This window comes from Colletes gigas, unplaced genomic scaffold (genome assembly GCF_013123115.1).
Source record: "Colletes gigas isolate AHSC1104 unplaced genomic scaffold, ASM1312311v1 Colletes_gigas_Sc00043, whole genome shotgun sequence".
In the NCBI taxonomy this organism is placed as follows: Eukaryota; Metazoa; Arthropoda; class Insecta; order Hymenoptera; family Colletidae; genus Colletes; species Colletes gigas.
This window is the reverse complement of record NW_025106672.1, coordinates 1,456,448-1,476,795: the sequence shown is the minus strand read 5'-3', so window position 1 is coordinate 1,476,795 and position 20,348 is coordinate 1,456,448. Positions and strand designations below refer to the sequence as shown.

The window sequence follows — 20,348 nt, the reverse complement described above, 5'->3', positions numbered from 1 at the left end:
TGGGTTAAGAGAATTCCTGATAATTCAAGATTGATGGAAATTGAGTGGAAATTGTTAGGTTAACTGAAGTAACATTGCTATTTTATTGATATGTGAAAGATTGAAATTTAGCATTGTTGTTATAATATATTGCAAAGAAATTAGATTAAGAAATATATTGGTGGGTTAAGAGAATTCCTGATAATTCAAGATTGATGGAAATTGAGTGGCAAATTGTTAGATTAACTGAAGTAACATTGCCATTTTATTGATATGTGAATGATTGAAATTTAGCATTGTTGTTATAATATATTGCAAAGAAATTAGATTAAGAAATATATTGATGGGTTAAGAGAATTCGTGATAATTCGAGATTGATGGAAATCGAGTGGAAATTGTTAGGTTAACTGAAGTAAAATTGCTATTTTATTGATAAGTGTAAGATTGAAATTTAGCATTGTTGTTATAATATATTGCAAAGAAATTAGATTAAGAAATATATTGATGGGTTAAGAGAATTCGTGATAATTCGAGATTGATGGAAATCGAGTGGAAATTGTTAGGTTAACTGAAGTAACATTGCTATTTTATTGATATGTGAAAGATTGAAATTTAGCATTGTTGTTATAATATATTGCAAAGAAATTAGATTAAGAAATATATTGGTGGGTTAAGAGAATTCATGATAATTCGAGATTGATGGAAATCGAGTGGAAATTGTTGGGTTAACTGAAGTAACATTGCTATTTTATTGATATGTGTAAGATTGAAATTTAGCATTGTTGTTATAATATATTGCAAAGAAATTAGATTAAGAAATATATTGGTGGGTTAAGAGAATTCGTGATAATTCGAGATTGATGGAAATCGAGTGGAAATTGTTAGGTTTACTGAAGTAACATTGCCATTTTATTAATAAGTGTAAGATTGAAATTTAGCAATGTTGTTATAATATATTGCAAAGAAATTAGATTAAGAAATATATTGGTGGGTTAAGAGAATTCGTGATAATTCGAGATTGATGGAAATTGAGTGGAAATTGTTAGGTTAACTGAAGTAACATTGCTATTTTATTGATATGTGAAAGATTGAAATTTAGCATTGTTGTTATAATATATTGCAAAGAAATTAGATTAAGAAATATATTGATGGGTTAAGAGAATTCGTGATAATTCGAGATTGATGGAAATCGAGTGGAAATTGTTGGGTTAACTGAAGTAACATTGCTATTTTATTGATATGTGTAAGATTGAAATTTAGCATTGTTGTTATAATATATTGCAAAGAAATTAGATTAAGAAATATATTGGTGGGTTAAGAGAATTCGTGATAATTCGAGATTGATGGAAATCGAGTGGAAATTGTTAGGTTAACTGAAGTAAAATTGCTATTTTATTGATAAGTGTAAGATTGAAATTTAGCATTGTTGTTATAATATATTGCAAAGAAATTAGATCAAGAAATATATTGGTGGGTTAAGAGAATTCCTGATAATTCAAGATTGATGGAAATCGAGTGGAAATTGTTAGGTTAACTGAAGTAACATTGCTATTTTATTGATATGTGAATGATTGAAATTTAGCATTGTTGTTATAATATATTGCAAAGAAATTAGATTAAGAAATATATTGGTGGGTTAAGAGAATTCGTGATAATTCGAGATTGATGGAAATGGAGTGGAAATTGTTAGGTTAACGGAAGTAAAATTGCTATTTTATTGATAAGTGTAAGATTGAAATTTAGCATTGTTGTTATAATATATTGCAAAGAAATTAGATTAAGAAATATATTGGTGGGTTAAGAGAATTCGTGATAATTCGAGATTGATGGAAATCGAGTGGAAATTGTTGGGTTAACTGAAGTAACATTGCTATTTTATTGATATGTGAAAGATTGAAATTTAGCATTGTTGTTATAATATATTGCAAAGAAATTAGATTAAGAAATATATTGATGGGTTAAGAGAATTCGTGATAATTCGAGATTGATGGAAATTGAGTGGAAATTGTTAGGTTAACTGAAGTAACATTGCCATTTTATTGATATGTGAATGATTGAAATTTAGCATTGTTGTTATAATATATTGCAAAGAAATTAGATCAAGAAATATATTGGTGGGTTAAGAGAATTCGTGATAATTCGAGATTGATGGAAATCGAGTGGAAATTGTTAGGTTTACTGAAGTAACATTGCCATTTTATTAATAAGTGTAAGATTGAAATTTAGCATTGTTGTTATAATATATTGCAAAGAAATTAGATTAAGAAATATATTGGTGGGTTAAGAGAATTCCTGATAATTCAAGATTGATGGAAATTGAGTGGCAAATTGTTAGGTTAACTGAAGTAACATTGCTATTTTATTGATATGTGAAAGATTGAAATTTAGCATTGTTGTTATAATATATTGCAAAGAAATTAGATCAAGAAATATATTGATGGGTTAAGAGAATTCGTGATAATTCGAGATTGATGGAAATCGAGTGGAAATTGTTAGGTTAACTGAAGTAACATTGCCATTTTATTGATATGTGAAAGATTGAAATTTAGCATTGTTGTTATAATATATTGCAAAGAAATTAGATTAAGAAATATATTGGTGGGTTAAGAGAATTCGTGATAATTCGAGATTGATGGAAATCGAGTGGAAATTGTTAGGTTTACTGAAGTAACATTGCCATTTTATTAATAAGTGTAAGATTGAAATTTAGCATTGTTGTTATAATATATTGCAAAGAAATTAGATTAAGAAATATATTGGTGGGTTAAGAGAATTCGTGATAATTCGAGATTGATGGAAATCGAGTGGAAATTGTTGGGTTAACTGAAGTAACATTGCTATTTTATTGATATGTGAAAGATTGAAATTTAGCATTGTTGTTATAATATATTGCAAAGAAATTAGATTAAGAAATATATTGGTGGGTTAAGAGAATTCGTGATAATTCGAGATTGATGGAAATCGAGTGGAAATTGTTAGGTTTACTGAAGTAACATTGCCATTTTATTAATAAGTGTAAGATTGAAATTTAGCATTGTTGTTATAATATATTGCAAAGAAATTAGATTAAGAAATATATTGGTGGGTTAAGAGAATTCATGATAATTCGAGATTGATGGAAATCGAGTGGAAATTGTTGGGTTAACTGAAGTAACATTGCCATTTTATTGATATGTGAAAGATTGAAATTTAGCATTGTTGTTATAATATATTGCAAAGAAATTAGATTAAGAAATATATTGGTGGGTTAAGAGAATTCGTGATAATTCGAGATTGATGGAAATTGAGTGGAAATTGTTAGGTTAACTGAAGTAACATTGCCATTTTATTGATACATGAAAGATTGAAATTTAGCAATGTTGTTATAATATATTGCAAAGAAATTAGATTAAGAAATATATTGGTGGGTTAAGAGAATTCATGATATTTCGAGATTGATGGAAATTGTTAGGTAACTGAAATAACATTGTCATTTTGATAAGATCTGACGTATTGAAATTTAGGATTGTTATTGTTGTTTTGTAAACGTACGATAGTCGTAAGAATTTGTATTTATGCTGCAATAAAGTCGTTGAACAAATAGATAAATAAAAAAATAGGTTCGTAAACACGATAACGTTATCGTAATACGTGACTTTTATCAAGCATTTTCTTGCATGCGCCGTATCGTCGCGAAGACTATGCAGTATAGAAGCTTGCAGCACGTGCGTTTCTTCATTGCTCAGCAAATGGAAGTAACGTATCTGTATCTGCGTATCAGAGAACCTCTGTTATCCGAACAGTATACATTCCTTTACAACCGAAATAATCATGCGTTAGTTTTCCTTGTTTGGAGATAGATGTTCTCGAGATCCAACGGAAACTAAAATGTAGTCGCCTAAAATTTTAAGGGGGCAGTCTCACGTGTACTTTGCAAGATTCAACCATCTTTATCAATCTTTTTTAACTAAATATTACATCTAACGCTGTAATTTATTTTCTCTATTTACTTAACTACTTTACTTTGGGAAGATAAATTTTTCAATAATTTTTATCGACTCTTCATGTTTTTATTCGTTGCAAAAGGGGGCAAGTTTACAAATACGAAATTGATTTTAACACGCCCTTTTTAAATGTTTAAAAACTTTTGGACATATATTATATAAATATTGTACAGTCCACAATGCTTGACATTTATCTCTCAAAATTTAACAGAACATTCTTAAATTTACTTCCAAAAATTGAAATAAAAAATAATTAATTCTCTTGAGGTCCACATGAGACTGCTCCCCTTATAAGGTGACTTTCCTTTGATAGAAATAGTGAATATAATCAGTGGACGTTTATGGCACGAATCTACTCGATTTTATCAACAATTTGTCCTTCGATGCGTCGATAAAAATCATATTAGTCATGATTCGAGACCAGTGAAGCCGAAACAGTGTAAATATAATACGGCTGATGTAAGAGGCGCCTAAACGTGTCACCATCCGCCACATGCTCTTAACAAACCTTCAAAATCGACTAGAACGAATAGATATCTGGCCGAGATTTAGTTAAAAATAAAACAGATATGACAACGACCGTGACTTTGACCACAGCTTCTCAAGATTCACGTTAGAACTGTTACATTATTAGTATTTAATTATTACATCAGAAAAATAACGATTACTAAAATTAAATTTAAATGAATAAATTTAAATTGCCTTAAATATTGGAAAGAAAATTGTTTCTATCATCCTTTCGATTCTAATTGCAATCCATTTATTATTTTCATTTAAATTCTTTTAGTTGAAAATTATTCGCCGATGAAATTGAAAAAATAACGATTACTAAAATTAAACCTGTTTTAAATAGTGGAAAAAAATTTGTTTCTATCATCCTTTCGATTCTAATTGCAATCCATTTCTTATTTTCATTTAAATTCTTTTAGTTGAAAATTATTCGCCGATGAAATTGAAAAAAAAAAACGATTTCTAAAATTAAACTTGTTTTAAATAGTGGGAAAAAATTGTTTCTATCATCCCTTCGATTTTAATTGTATTTCGTTTTTTTATTTTCATTTAAATTCGATCGTTGCTTGTTGTCGAAATAAATAATTTCGATCTAATTTTTAGTCGATAATTGATAAAATTGAATCGTCTACTAGAATTGTTTAAATTATTCGTTATGTTAACGACGAGAGTAGCCTCTCCTTAGCGCGATACAAAAATTGCGTCAGAAAATAACCACGTGCTTAATACGTACTTGTTGAACCGTGCAATCTACCGAGTAACGTAAATGACCGATACTAAACAAATATATAGCAAGAATAATGTCTTGACGATGATGTTATTCAGAAAATATTGAGTCCACTTATCACAGTCGCTATCTGAAGGAAACTGAATGAAAAAGGAATATTTGGGGGAAAAGCGCAGATAAACTTGAAATATTTATTGTTATAAAATTTGAAAAAATTGCAATTGGAAATTTTATAGTATGGAATACGTGTTTGAAAAAAAAATTAAATACATGTTAATCGGAGACGATTTTGGCTTTGTTTCGGTGGACGCCATTTTATTATTTTCGAATGGAGGAAAACTTGCGTCAGCCAACTAAATTCTAAATATTTTGTGTTATTTTTAATTATTACGATGATTATTTAAGTAACCAAAAGTTTGTTTAAATCTAGTTAATTGTTTTATTTTTTATTTTGAGGAATTTAGTTTCCACAACTAAATTATAAACATTTTATATTATTTTTAATTATTACGATGATTATTTAAATAACTAAAAGTTTCTTTGAATCTAGTTAATAGTTTTGTTTTTAATATGATGAGGAATTTAGTTTCTACAATTAAATTGTAAATATTTTATGTTATTTTTAATTATCACGATGACTATTTAAATAATCAAAAGTTTTTTTATATCTAGATTAGGTGTTTAAAAGAAAAAAATGAAATACATGTTGATCGAAGACGATTTTGGCTTTGTTTCGGTGGACGCCATTTTATTATTTTCGAATGGAGGAAAACTTGCGTCAGCCAACTAAATTCTAAATATTTTGTGTTATTTTTAATTATTACGATGATTATTTAAGTAACCAAAAGTTTGTTTAAATCTAGTTAATTGTTTTATTTTTTATTTTGAGGAATTTAGTTTCCACAACTAAATTATAAACATTTTATATCATTTTTAATTATTACGATGATTATTTAAGTAACTAAAAGTTTTTTTAAATCTAGTTAATAGTTTTGTTTTTAATATGATGAGGAATTTAGTTTCTACAATTAAATTGTAAATATTTTATGTTATTTTTAATTATCACGATGACTATTTAAATAATCAAAAGTTTTTTTATATCTAGATTAGGTGTTTAAAAGAAAAAAATGAAATACATGTTGATCGAAGACGATTTTGGCTTTGTTTCGGTGGACGCCATTTTATTATTTTCGAATGGAGGAAAACTTGCGTCAGCCAACTAAATTCTAAATATTTTGTGTTATTTTTAATTATTACGATGATTATTTAAATAACCAAAAGTTTGTTTAAATCTAGTTAATTGTTTTATTTTTTATTTTGAGGAATTTAGTTTCCACAACTAAATTATAAACATTTTATATTATTTTTAATTATTACGATGACTATTTAAGTAACTAAAAGTTTTTTTAAATCTAGTTAATTGTTTTATTTTTTATTTTGTGGAATTCAGTTTCTAACGGGCTATTATAAATTGAATATCAGAGCGAAACGGTTAAATTAAGCGACTCTGTGGATAGATATGTAGATGGGTCGTGGAGGCTGAATTTAGGTGCTATCGAGCTAGTTAAGGTTACGGTAGTTCGTTAACTGATAAGTCAAATAAAGTCACAGAAAATAATGCCGATCGATTATAAAATCGTGTGCAAAATTTAATATCAAAATTACCAATATCATTTAAGTAGCCAAAATCGATCTTGTATAAAATAGTACAATAAATATATACCAAATTTCGATCGCGTAGTTACTTGTTACAAGCGACGCCATTTTTCCCCTAGAATTCGTAAGAACCTGAAAGACCATTAAATTTATTTTTAATTATTTTCGAATCATTACTGTGACAAATATTATTATCACAGTATTAATAATAACTATGCTTCAATTTCTTCGCATGTATTTACAAATATAACAGATGATACGTATTATTTTAATCGCGTGTAATTTATCATACTACGATCAGTCGTCAAATGATCATTAAATTTGTATAGCATTACGCGAAATTTTTCCAAATGAATACAATTCTTGTTAATTTATAATTTCAAGAATCGAATAAAATTTATTATTCAATTTCAAAAGTTAAATTAAAGTTCTTAACAATTTCCCAAGCACAGTATTAATCATAGCTAAGCACTTTTCATTTCTTATATATTATTATAAATTTTTCCAAACGAATTCTTGTTAATTTACAATTACAGGAATAAAATTTATTATTCGATTTAAAAAATTAAATCAAAATTCTTTACAATTTACTAATAACTTTAATCTGCTAATAGGGTACACCATTATTTTTATCCGAAACATTTCTTATCTACGCGTAACTGAAACCTCTCGATGTTGTTTCATAATACCAAATGATCGAATTAAATACTGAGTCATGTTTCCCTCAGATTATATCTTTCACATCATGCTTGCAAAGCATAGAGTTTTATTTAACCACGGAATAATATAATTTTTTTTAATTAACTGAATAATTTATTCGATATTCTCTCATTCGGCTGTGTCAGTGTCATTGCATACGTCTAGTTTTCGATTACGTTGCTCTCCTCGTGAACAAGATAACATCAGACTGCGCGCGTGTTTTTCTTCGAAATATATTGCATTACAAGCATTAACAAGATTCTCATTTAAACGATTACCAACAGAGTACAAATTGCTTTCGTCAGTTCCATGTTTATAAATTTTAATTCTCGTTTCTGCATGTTCAGATAAATGGACTTAATCATGTACGTATAAATATTATTAATATTGTTTTTTTTACAAATATTACATAATGGCCACCCCTGGGAAAAATTTTAATGGGGGATTCTCCAGGCCAAAATAAGACGAAAATCAAGAATACCAATTTGTTGACGGAGGCTTTATTAAAAAGTTATCAACGTTTAAAGTTCCGCTCGTACTGAATTTTTTTCTCGAAAATGCGCAAGATTTCGGGGATATGTCTATTCACCAAAAGTTATTGTAATCAACCCCCGCAACGGAAAATAATTTTTCCAAAACGATTTGAAATTTTTTTTCCGGTCGAAAAATTTCACACCTTCTCGAATTTTTTTCTCGAAAGTGGATAGGATTTCGAAGATATGTGTATTCACCAAAAACGATTGTAATTGATCCCCGCAACCGAAAATAATTTTTCCAGAACGATTTGAAATTTTTTAATTTAATTGTTAATAACTTTTTATCGTAGCCTCCATCGACAAATTGGTATTCTTGATGTTCGTCTTATTTTGGCCTCTAGAATCTAGAAAAACTCGAAGAACATTATTACAATACTATTACTATAATAATATTTTTTTTTACAAAGAAACTTAACGAAAATAAAATATATTTATTTTTCCGGTTGTCAATTCCTCTTTACTTCTTACATATTACCCGCAATGCTTTGCATGACAATAAACCAAAGAAATTCGCGCGATAATATATTTTTCAACATTTTAAATTCGTAATCGAATGTATATCGCAATGTTATAAAGTTCAAGCCGAACAATTTGCCAAAAAAGAGCATTACGAAACGCCTGAAATGAATCGTTTTTATCTCGAATCGACACTTCGTCGACGAGACAAACAGCCATTTTTCATTCGTTCGAAAATTAAAAGAAATTTTTTTTTTCTCCCCCCTAAGGTTCGGTTTTCATCGAGAAACCATTTGAAATTTCAATTGAAAATTCCTTATCGAACATTTTATTCAGCGGTTCTCTCTGCTTTCTTCGACGCCCCATGCATAATTATATTCATCGAGTGCACAAATACTTGTTACGACCCCACTCGAATCTTTTCCAACATCGTGGAAGGGAGGTGTCATGACATACATATATAAAAGTTGGACTGATACGCAACATCTGCTCAGTGTGAATTCGCTTCTATCGGGAGTAACCCGCGAACCGTGTTTACCGCGAATCGATAATCATTCGAACTATTTATAACGGTTAAAAAAAAGAAATTATCGACCTAGACGACGATTTCTCGTGGAACCGATACATCGAATCGAAGGTAACGGCCGAATCACTCTTGGTTAGGGAGATTTGGAATTCGTACGAACGCATTATTAATGTCACGCGATTAAAAAAAGTCATAAACGTTGCGTTACAGCTGCTTTCCAATCGCTCGATTAAACCGCGACGATGTAAACATTGTTGAAATAATTCGATTCGAACCTAACCTTCGTGCAACCGATATAGAACCATTTCAAGATTCGTATGGAACCGATATAATATCGATTAAACAGAGGATCGATATTGATCCCTTTTTTTTTTACTTATAACGGTTATAACACGGTCTCGATTATCCGTAACTGCTATTTTTGTGTAACTTTCAAATTCTGCTGCTTCCTACAAAAATACGAAATTGTTTTCAGTCGGCGAACACGTGGGAGAAAGAAGAAATTGAATTACGCGCCGATCGTCGACTACCAGATGACTGGGCGTCACGTGACACGAGATTAGCCGAACGGAGCGACGACGGTTCCGTGGTTATAAATAGCGGCCGCCAGGGAGCGGGGAGTCTCTTTTACTTTGAACACTGTGCATAGTGCGTATGCTCCGCGCTCTTTCAACTATTACGTTCCGTGGTGTGTAGGTGTCGGGGATTCGCTCGTGAAATTGAAGTAGGGTGTAGATACTTGGCTCCGTATCTTGGTCGTTTTGGTTAATCGTTATCCGACACCAGACGGAGTTAAACGTGTTTACGATACCGCGGTCACGTGGCTTGTAACGTTGGAGGAAGAGCAGACGAGAGGAAAGTCCTTAACGACGAGTACAAAAAAGAAGGAAAATGCCGGAGACCGCTCACCATATGAACGGATACGCGAACGGGCACACGCCGCCCGAGCTGCAACAGGACACCAGTTTTCTCTTCACGTCCGAGTCCGTCGGCGAAGGACATCCAGGTACGTAGTCGAAAAAGTACGTCTTCGTCTCATGACTGGCTCGTATTTCAGCTGATCTCGTGTGCGAGCTGGATTCGAGTTTCCATGCGCGGTGAGTCGCGTGTGCCGCCATGAAACTCGATGAACACGATCACACATATATACCGCGTGCGCACGCCGCGAATCTACTACCCTTCCTTCGTGTTTTCTTAATTTCCTTAAAAGCTCCGAAATGCCGGGATGGTGTTACGTTGCACTTTTAGTTCGTCGGCCCTGATCGTCTTTTCGATCAATTCTGAAGGACCGTCGATACACCAGATTCTAATAAACACATTTCCACGAGCGTGTTGCACGAGCAAACTGATAGAAGAGACCAAACACCTGCGGCGTCGCCATGTGCTCGATATTACAACTTACAAATCCACGATTTGCAACGGTCGTTCTTGATCTTCTTCCTACATAGATCTATTTCGGTGATCTAACGGACCACGTGGACCGTTTCCATGCAATGTTCTTTCAAATAACGTTCTTGAATGTTAGATAAATTATTGTTTAAAAGCCAGACTTGTTTCTGTACAATGCTCAGAGTTGAATGGAAAACTTGCACAGATTGGTTTATAAAACTAGCATACGCGTACGAGGAACACCAGAATTCTCAGAGAGCTTTTAGCAAATTTTTACTTCCAAGATCAACATGTTCATCCTCAGAACAAATAGAAAAAGTTTAGAAACGTTACAATTGTTAAAAGAGATCTTTATTTTCTACCAAGCTACAAAGTGTATTTTGACATTTGATTTTTCAAATACCTCAACTTGTATGCTTCCCTTTCGTATTAGCAGTTTAGCTAAGAAAGCTCTCTACGCAAAACTAAGTAATGTTTGAAGCATTGAAAAGATAAAACAGATATTTTCACACATAAAGTACGCAATGAAAATAAATATTTAAAATTGTTAAAAACCACTATCTTGTGACTCTAATTTCTCTTTGATTTCGTTCTTTACAAAATCTGTTTCTGCTTACACACCATAGATGATTCTTCGAATATCGCGTGAAATTTATAAGTAAACCTAATCTAAACCACATTTTTCATCATTTCGAACGATTTTGGTCGAATTTTCTAACGAATTCATCCAAAACCATAACCTAAAATAAAAATTATTTTCTATGTTTCCGAAACTGTTCCTATTTAACGAACAAATTATATTAATTCGTGACGTAACGTACATTTTGAAAGGGATGCTAAATTAATAAAAAAATTAGATCCAGTTATTTAAAAATTAAAATGTTTTAGACTTTTCCCACAATTTTAATAACACGTTTGAATTTTCTTTTCTTTTTAGATAAAATGTGCGATCAGATAAGCGACGCTATTTTAGACGCACACTTAAAGCAAGATCCTGATGCAAAAGTGGCTTGCGGTAAGTTTTCTGGGATACTCTTAATTTTTCAATGATTTCAATCTGTTCGTGTTATAACCTCTATTTATAAGCTAGCCAATCCGACCTTGAGTTAATTTTGAAACAGAACTCTAAAGGGATCTAATACTTAATAAATCACATACAATTGTGTTTCTATTTCAGTCGATGCCTTGAATTTTGTTAAATATGAAAAACATAATTATAGCGCAAATAAGTATGGTATCGTCGTTAAATGCTTTCGCCAAACAGTCCTTTGGTATAATAGTAACGCGAATAAATTATCGTAATAGTAGCAACATTTGACACTGATTAATATTTATAAACTGCGTGGTACGAATGTAAATCTAATGAATGGTATCTCCTCCCACAAAAATTCTGATTTCGAGATGGTAAACATAACGACATTGGTTCAAAATTTCTTTTGTTATCGTCGAAGTATGTTTGCAATTCTATCTTCTCCATATTCTGCGTGCAAGATCTCTCTCGAATAGTAGCAGCAAAATAACTCCATATTGGTACAAAACGTCATATTTAACGATATTTCCTTCGACTTGTTCCCTCTTCGTTCGTTAAATTGATTTTATCTTAATTTTCATAGTTCGTTCTATATAATTAAAAATGCATATCGTTATATTAATTGTAACAGTATTGTACTTTTTAATTGTTCAGAAACTGTGACAAAAACAGGAATGGTACTGTTATGCGGTGAAATAACATCGAAAGCTGTGGTAGACTATCAAAAAATTGTTCGGGACACTGTTAAGCACATTGGATATGACGATTCGTCGAAAGGTAAAAATACTTCCATTTGTATCTTGTAATTTCTTGTTTTCAGCGATGTATGTTTGTTATACCTTTTACACCCTTAAAATTTTGTTGAATATTTTTCTTTTTTATCTTATACATCTAAAACATTAAAGAAATTTTCCTTGCTAACATGAAAAGTTTTCCGCACCCTCTGTATGACGTACACATTGGCCCGTGGCTGGATGAAAAAAACTTTATTATCTTGTCCCTCGTAAAATTCGCCTTCATTTGGTTCTCCAGAATCAGATTTTACAAATACACGGTCGAATCATGGCACGAAAGCTTCCAGCACTATGTTATGAATTTTAATCGAAAAGGATGTGATGTGCTTTACGCTACATACACGTTAGTAACATGTTGGACTTGAGGAAATTCCATGACTCGATCGATTGGATAACTAATATCCTGCTCATTATCTTTTGGAAGCAATGAGCAAAAGAATACATATGAATATGTAACGTAAGCATATCGTGATCGTGGCAGGATTCGATTGGCGTACGTTGAACCTTTTGGTGGCGATCGAACAACAATCTCCAAATATCGCTGATGGTGTTCATGTGGACAGGGAAGAGAAGGACGTGGGTGCAGGTGATCAGGTACATAACCCATTCTCAGCCCGTGCCGCAGAGCAGCCATATAATTGAATGACATTGTTTCTTTTTTTGCTTTACCGTTTCCCTTTTTTTTTCATGACATATTTTACAAACCTTTTATAACATACACGTCCCCTATGTTAAGTGTGAATGTGTGAATGCAGTTGTATAAATGCATCTACTATAAATATTTTATAATATAAGAATAAATTCGTCAGGAAGTATCAATAGATAGGATTATTCACAAACTTCCAGGGAACTCGTTATTAAACAATCATCGCATATTTATTTATCATCGCAGAAAAGTTATCCGATACAAATGTATCTTTTAAGTAGGCTCTTGGTGTTTCGTTGTACATTAATCGTGGAAAAACATTTTCAATGGTATCATCGTGCAAAATGGTTAGGTAGAAGTTGTTTTCAATATCTTTATTTAATAATAACGAATTATTGTTGTGTTAAAATTGTTAAATCGAATACTTAGGATCGGTGTTATCTGTGAAAAGTCGGTTACCTGGAATTAAGCACTGTTCGAAGTGCCAGGTGGATAAGGCACCGTTTGATATTCACGATAGTGAATATTTTTACCTTACTCGTGTAATTTCTACAGGTTTTGACTACAAGCTCTGCAGTGTTCTATTGGCGCTCGATGCTCAGTCGCCAAATATTGCAGCGGGAGTTCATGAAAACCGTAGCGATGAAGAAGTGGGCGCAGGAGACCAGGTCAATTAGCATTCTGATCGTTCGTTTGAAATTTTGCGTTCTTCTTTTAATAAAATGTCTAATGCTATTTATTAGTTATCCCTTACTTTTCTGTGTAACGTATGTATATATAACTATAGTGTTGTTCCTATTTTTAACGTATGCTAGATGTTTCCACTATCGTAGAAATATTAGCTACAGCGCTATTGCTATATGCTATTTATTAGTTATCCCTTACTTTTCTGTGCAACGTATGTATATATAACTATAGTGTTGTTCCTATTTTTAACGTATGCTAGATGTTTCCACTATCGTAGAAATATTAGCTACAGCGCTATTGCTATATGCTATTTATTAGTTATCCCTTACTTTTCTGTGCAACGTATGTATATATAACTATAGTGTTGTTCCTACTTTTAACGTATGCTAGATGTTTCCACTATCATAGAAATATTAGCTACAGCGCACTCTATATACTCTGTTTTTTTTTCTGCTATTTCTTCCAATTTTTGTAAAGGCTTTCGTAGATAAAATTTTAGTTTCTCGTTCTTGCCTCGGCTTGGTGATGGTGAAGGCCACGTATAGCCCATTAGAATGTGTTTTGTTTTTATTATGATTCCATTGTCTTCGTAAATTTATCTATTGGTTTTAAAAATCATTTCTACGCCAAGAATTCTCATCATTAAACTGTGTGTGATGGTAATTCTTATTCATTCATATTCATAGACATTCATAACATTTCCGACTAACTGACCCTGAAATTCACGCAATCTTTGCCAGTTTTAAAATTATTAAATGCAATTGCCCCCAAATGTTGCTCGTCAGGATTCTGCTCTGTGTGACACCTTTTTATGTATGTTATAAATTTGTACACCGTGTTACAATTATAATTGGTGTTACGGTCAAATAATGGCGTAACACCTTCTATCGGGCTCTATGTAGATATGCGTTGTTGTTATGCTCTCTATTAATGCTTAATCTCCTCTGTAGAAATTCGTATAATATCGCAAATTAATTAAAGATATTTATCAAATCTTTCGCCTGCTTCAAGTTTATATCTCGTAAATTTTAGCTGGAATAACTGAAATTCTTCTATCAGGGTCTGATGTTTGGATATGCGACAGATGAGACAGACGAGTGTATGCCGTTAACTGTTGTCCTAGCGCATAAATTAAATCAAAAGATTGGGGAATTGAGGCGAAGCGGTGAATTGTGGTGGGCAAGACCAGATTCAAAAACACAGGTTGAAATTTTTACTTATTAAAATATTGTACTTTTAAACCAGATCCAAGCGTTCTGAGAAATTCAAAATTAATTTCCAGAGTTATTTGAAGAGTAATGTGATTTTAGATGAAATTATAGATATATTTGAAATACATTTGTATGGGTTCGCTTAGGATATAGAATATTGTATTCGATGATGTAATGTTTAGTATTTGCTACTCTTGAGCGACATGATGCGACGATAAATTCACTGAGAACATCTCTCACTGTTATATTATTAATGTAATATGGAGAACCTATTTTTGATTGAAATTTTTAAATCCAGGTGACTTGTGAATATCTCATGGACCATGGTGCATGCGTGCCTATAAGAGTTCACACGGTGGTCGTGTCGTTGCAACACAGTGAAAAAATTGGTTTGGACGAGTTACGCAAAACAGTTATGGAGAGTGTAATTAAAGAAGTAATTCCGGCGAGGTACCTTGACGAAAGAACGATTTTTCACGTAAATCCTTGTGGACTGTTCATTATCGGTGGACCGCAGGTAAGAACGAACACTTTAAAGTGAAATTTCCCTTAGGATACACTGAAACGCGTTTACCTCTGATTACAGAGCGATGCTGGTCTTACTGGGCGTAAAATAATAGTGGATACCTACGGTGGATGGGGGGCTCATGGCGGTGGAGCGTTTTCTGGCAAAGATTTCACCAAAGTCGATAGATCCGCTGCTTACGCGGCGAGATGGGTCGCCAAGTCCTTGGTGAAGGCTGGTATCTGTAGACGTTGTCTTGTACAGGTAACACGAAATTAAGGGATCGCTGATTCTAATCGTTAGAAATGTTTCCCTGAAATTAAACATTTTTTTTGTTTAGGTTTCGTACGCTATCGGCGTAGCAGAGCCCCTGTCGATCACAGTTTTTGACTACGGTACATCCAAACTCTCTCAAAATGAACTTTTAGGTATAGTTAATAAAAACTTTGATTTACGGCCTGGAAAAATAGTCAAGTAAGTATAATGCATTTGTGTCTTATTCGTAATAGTTTATCGAAATATTCAATGATGTTATATAGTATTTGCTACTCTTGAGTGCCATGATGTTAAAAAACAAGTTCACTGAGAATGATAGTAATCGACTATTTTTATAATATAGTTTATGTTACGAAATTGTCTTTAAATTATGTGATTATTTCAGGGAGTTGAACCTTCGTAATCCTATTTACCAACAAACCAGTACGTACGGACACTTTGGCCGAGAAGGATTCACTTGGGAGCAGCCAAAAACACTAATTCTCGATTGATGAGAGCCATAGATTTTAAATAAATTTGGCGTTTCTAATATTGGAACGTCTACCAACTCGCTCTAAATATGCGTGTACATCCCGGAAACATTATCCGGGACTTTTCGACCTCCGCGCTTCATTCGCCAAGAGTCCATCAATTCCTTTTACCAACTTAGTACTAGCAGGAAGAACGACATGGTAGTTTTTTCCCCCACGCGATGAGGTACTTGGTATTATGTGGTATAGTACAAATTTCATTGACCCCAGCACACAGGTGAGGACAGCAAGTTTTCTTTTATTCTTTGACAAATGAATCCAAGTTTATCCATCATCAGGTGTCATGAAACTATTGACAAAGGGGAAAAAAAAAAAGATGATGAATTAAAGCCTATCATGAGTTCGTTGCCTACTCGTGCATTCGTTAGAATCGTGGAGGGTAGATTGTTTACCAAATGGCACGATTTCTTTTTGTGGCTCGTAAGTGCTGTGTGTTAGAAATAATTATAATAGAGAGAAAGAGAGAGAGAGAGAGAGAGAGAAAAAAAACATAATATTTAAGCGAAAAGGCGATCGAGCATTCGAAAAATCTGTAAATTGGTAACATCGGGCCGTGCCTTTAAACGAAACTATGAGATGAAAATGTTCACTCAGATTTTTAGCGGTATTAGTATTTTTCTAGGGGTGTGTGGGTACCACCGATCAACAAAATATTTCAAATTTTATTACGACACAGACTCAAATATGCTTCTCAGGTTTTTCATATTTAAATTCAGACGTGTAATCGTGCAATACGTATACCATAAATACGTACAATCGGATTGCAATACAAATTGTTTCGCGGGCAAATATTTTTCGGGCTCGGATCTGGAACATCGAACACCCCACACCACGCCCCTGGTATTTCTGCGAACGTACATGAAACTTCGACGTTTGTTCGTTTTGCTTGACAAGTGTAAGTGTAACATTTTAAATAGCCTGTGTTTACTTTTACCAGCAACTTCAGTTTATAATAATCGAACTTTCATGTACGGTTTCCTCGTTAGAATAATAATTAATCGTTCGAGTGCAAATGTAAACCCGATAATAATTACGTATATTAATTTTAGCAAAAAAAACGGGAAATCGAATAAATTTAAATGACCAATATGGGACAAGCCTTGATTTTCATATTGTTTTAAATCTGTAAGATGAAACAATAATGATGTTGGGCAGAAGTTGTTAATAATATCGCGTTTATTTAAATCTGTTGAGTATAATTTATCGTAAAAATTTCTTAATTGACATTTCAATTTGAATAATAGCGATACTACTAACTCTTATATATTTATATACACACACACACACATACACATACACATACACATACACATAACACACACGCGCGCGTTTCCCTCTTTGCTCCGTTTGAATAGATAATTGTAATAGACATTGTCGATCTTGCAATGTATAGCAAATGATGCAACATCGAAAATGTATCGACTTTTATTTCGTAGAGGTTCGATTAAAAAAAAAAAAAAACAAAAAATATCGTGTGGCGGAGCTCGAAAATTATATGACTTTTTCAATGTGTAGTGTGAAAAATCTGTGACTCACGTTTTAAACATTAACGAGAACTGTAAATTAAATTTTAGTCATTTCCTTCCGTTAGATTAATATAACGATTTATTGTGTAACGGTATTGGCAGTGTAAAGATGAATAAGATCATCGTATACAAGTCATAATAAAAAGAATTTTTTAATAAATTGTTATTCATTTCACTCATTTTTTACTCCACGCTATTTACGAATTGGAAAAAAAAAGAAAAGAAAACTCCTTGAAATTCCTTCGTCAATGTTACGTTTAGTTGGAAAGTTTTTAAATAAGAGCTCTGTTGCACAGTAAACTGCGACTAGCTGTAATGGAACTATGTAAGTAATTTTTATACACATTGTTATAACGATCTATGCTTTTCCTAAATAGCAAAGTGAAACGTTTTACGTAGATAACTCGTCTTACACGTGTAGCTTGCACATTATTAAGCATTTTATTGTAAGTACTATATGTATATAAAATTTACAAAATTTAGCAAATTTAATCGGTGTAAATCGAAGTAGAGCGTGGTGTAGATATAGCGAACGAATTTCCTGCGCATAAACAATTCTGACGAATTAATAATACTGTCTGTTAGGGTTGTGCCGGTCACCAGGAAAAATTTCTTTCTCAGGTTCTCCGTTGAAACTTTCAGATTACGAAAAGTAGCCAAGGGAAAAGAAACTCCCGCAAAGAACACCTGCACACCTCTACCGTATACTTTTAGCAATATATTAACCCTTCGAGCACTATTGTCAATTTCATTTGGTACGTTATTGTCTGTTTTATTAAGTTCCAGCGATTTCTGAGGGAGTTGAATGAATAATGAAAATATAGGCTGAAACAATAGAATCTGATTTTTAAACATTTTTAAATATACACCAGACTCGAAGGGTTAAACGACGTTTGAAAATTTTAATAATGTTTACATAAATCCTGAGTAAGACTCCTACTATTGGCTCCTAACATTGTAATACATTGTCTAAGAAGCAGAAACAGTTATTCCAACGAAGTAACTTAATATAGATAATAAAATGGTACTCTATTATTGTACATACTTCATCCCCTGCTTCTTAATAATAAGGCGTAGAAAATATGTATTTTTTCTTTTTTTTGTGTACTATACATCATCAGCCACCTGGACAACCAAACGGGTGTCTGAAGAAAATATGTATCACACTACGTTCAACTCTCATAAAAAGTTTTTCCTAAGAAGCAGAAACAGTTATTCCAGCGAAATAATATAGAGAATAAAATGGTACTCTATTATTGTATAAACTTCATCGCCTGCTTCTTAATAATAATGCGTAGAATATAAAATACGTTCAACTCTCATAAAAAACTTTTTATAAGTAATACCATACGATACCAATCGAATAGTGAATTTAATGGACGCAGAAAAGTGGAGTGTCTAGTACGTAGAAGACAAGATTATGTAAATGGATGAAAGCAGGTTTTCGTCACATTTATCCAAGCGATTACATATGTTCCCTTTTTAAGAATACGTTACTTATATATTGTTGTTTCGTGTTTTTTAAATATACTTATTTTTATTATTGATCTCTACGCTGCAAAATTACCATTTACGGTTCAATTTTTATTTAACAAAAATAACAATTTTTCATTATAATATGAGTTTCTTAGTTAATTAGAAGTGTTCTAATTTTTGTTGCTTTTTAGGTGTTGGGGCACTGCTGCGTACAAAAAAGAAACGAGAAAGAAGTTTTCATCATTTGTTTGCAATTATCGAGGATCCATGGAGCTTCGGTAGTAGGAAAAGAAATTTAAAGAATGGTATTTTTCATTAAAATATATTCTGTTACTTTTTACATATTTTTCAAATCAATAACATACGTTTAAAAAGAAGGGACCATAACTGCATGAAGACTGTCGGAAAGAAACAAGGAATGTCCATAAGCATGCGATAGAAAAAGAAGAAATATCCTTTAAAGTTGTCGCAACATGTATTTCAGTGTTTATTTTATTCTTTAAAACGTTTAAACTATTTAACTGGAATTAATAACCAGTTTATTGAAAGTAAATAGTTTCCGACAGTCTCCATTTTTGATCGATAGTCTTTGTATGTACGCAGTCCTCCTCGAAGTGGTTTATCAAGGACTGCGTACGCATATAATAAAATCACTGACAATATGTTACGAGTAATTGTTTGTTGAATTTTACAAATGTTATTGGGAATGATCGAAACCAGGGCCGTGACAAAGCTGGGTTAAAAAGTGAAAAAAGATAAAGAAAATATCGTTTCACATTGTCGAGCTTTACAAAAAAAGTTTACTACTCAACAATTGCAAGGAAATATTTCTGGCTATATTTTCATCTTAATTTATATAACTTTAAAAATAATTAGAATTCAAATTTTGTTATAACAACAATACTCGTATATTTGTATCCAGTACAGAGGGAACATGCAACGCCAAAGTCTAGTAAATTTTATATCATTACATTGTTTACGTTTCCATTCGTGAATTAGAATAACGGATTTACTCGAAACTGTCCAGACACGGCCCTGATTGAGACAGAAAGAAATGTGCAGTTGAAATCCTTACGTGTAAATTTATACACCCAAGTACAATATAATTGTATATAATACAAACAATCAATCATGGAAATATATACAGGATATTTGAAAAAAAAAGAAAGAAATAAAGAAAAGATTACAAACTTTTAAAGCTTCTGC

General features: G+C 32.1%; 1 protein-coding gene and 1 non-coding gene across 3 annotated transcripts; both read left to right on the top strand.

Annotated features, from left to right (window-relative positions):
- Positions 1-9,041: 9,041 nt before the first annotated feature.
- On the top strand, positions 9,042-16,588 carry LOC122403071 (S-adenosylmethionine synthase). 2 transcript variants are annotated; one of them, XM_043406366.1, is made up of 10 exons: positions 9,042-9,183; positions 9,548-10,078; positions 11,399-11,476; positions 12,146-12,268; positions 13,487-13,599; positions 14,678-14,821; positions 15,128-15,346; positions 15,416-15,598; positions 15,675-15,808; positions 15,996-16,588. In XM_043406366.1, exons 2-10 carry the CDS (start codon positions 9,964-9,966, stop codon positions 16,099-16,101), a joined length of 1,215 nt encoding a protein of 404 aa, XP_043262301.1. In that variant the 5' UTR covers positions 9,042-9,183; positions 9,548-9,963; the 3' UTR covers positions 16,102-16,588. The 2 variants fall into 2 exon arrangements, with proteins under 2 accessions (XP_043262301.1, XP_043262302.1); XM_043406367.1 differs by lacking the exon at positions 13,487-13,599 and adding an exon at positions 12,767-12,879.
- On the top strand, positions 15,855-15,924 carry LOC122403085. Its single transcript, XR_006259586.1, has one exon. It is a non-coding gene; the product is annotated as a small nucleolar RNA SNORD24 (small nucleolar RNA).
- Positions 16,589-20,348: the final 3,760 nt, after the last annotated feature.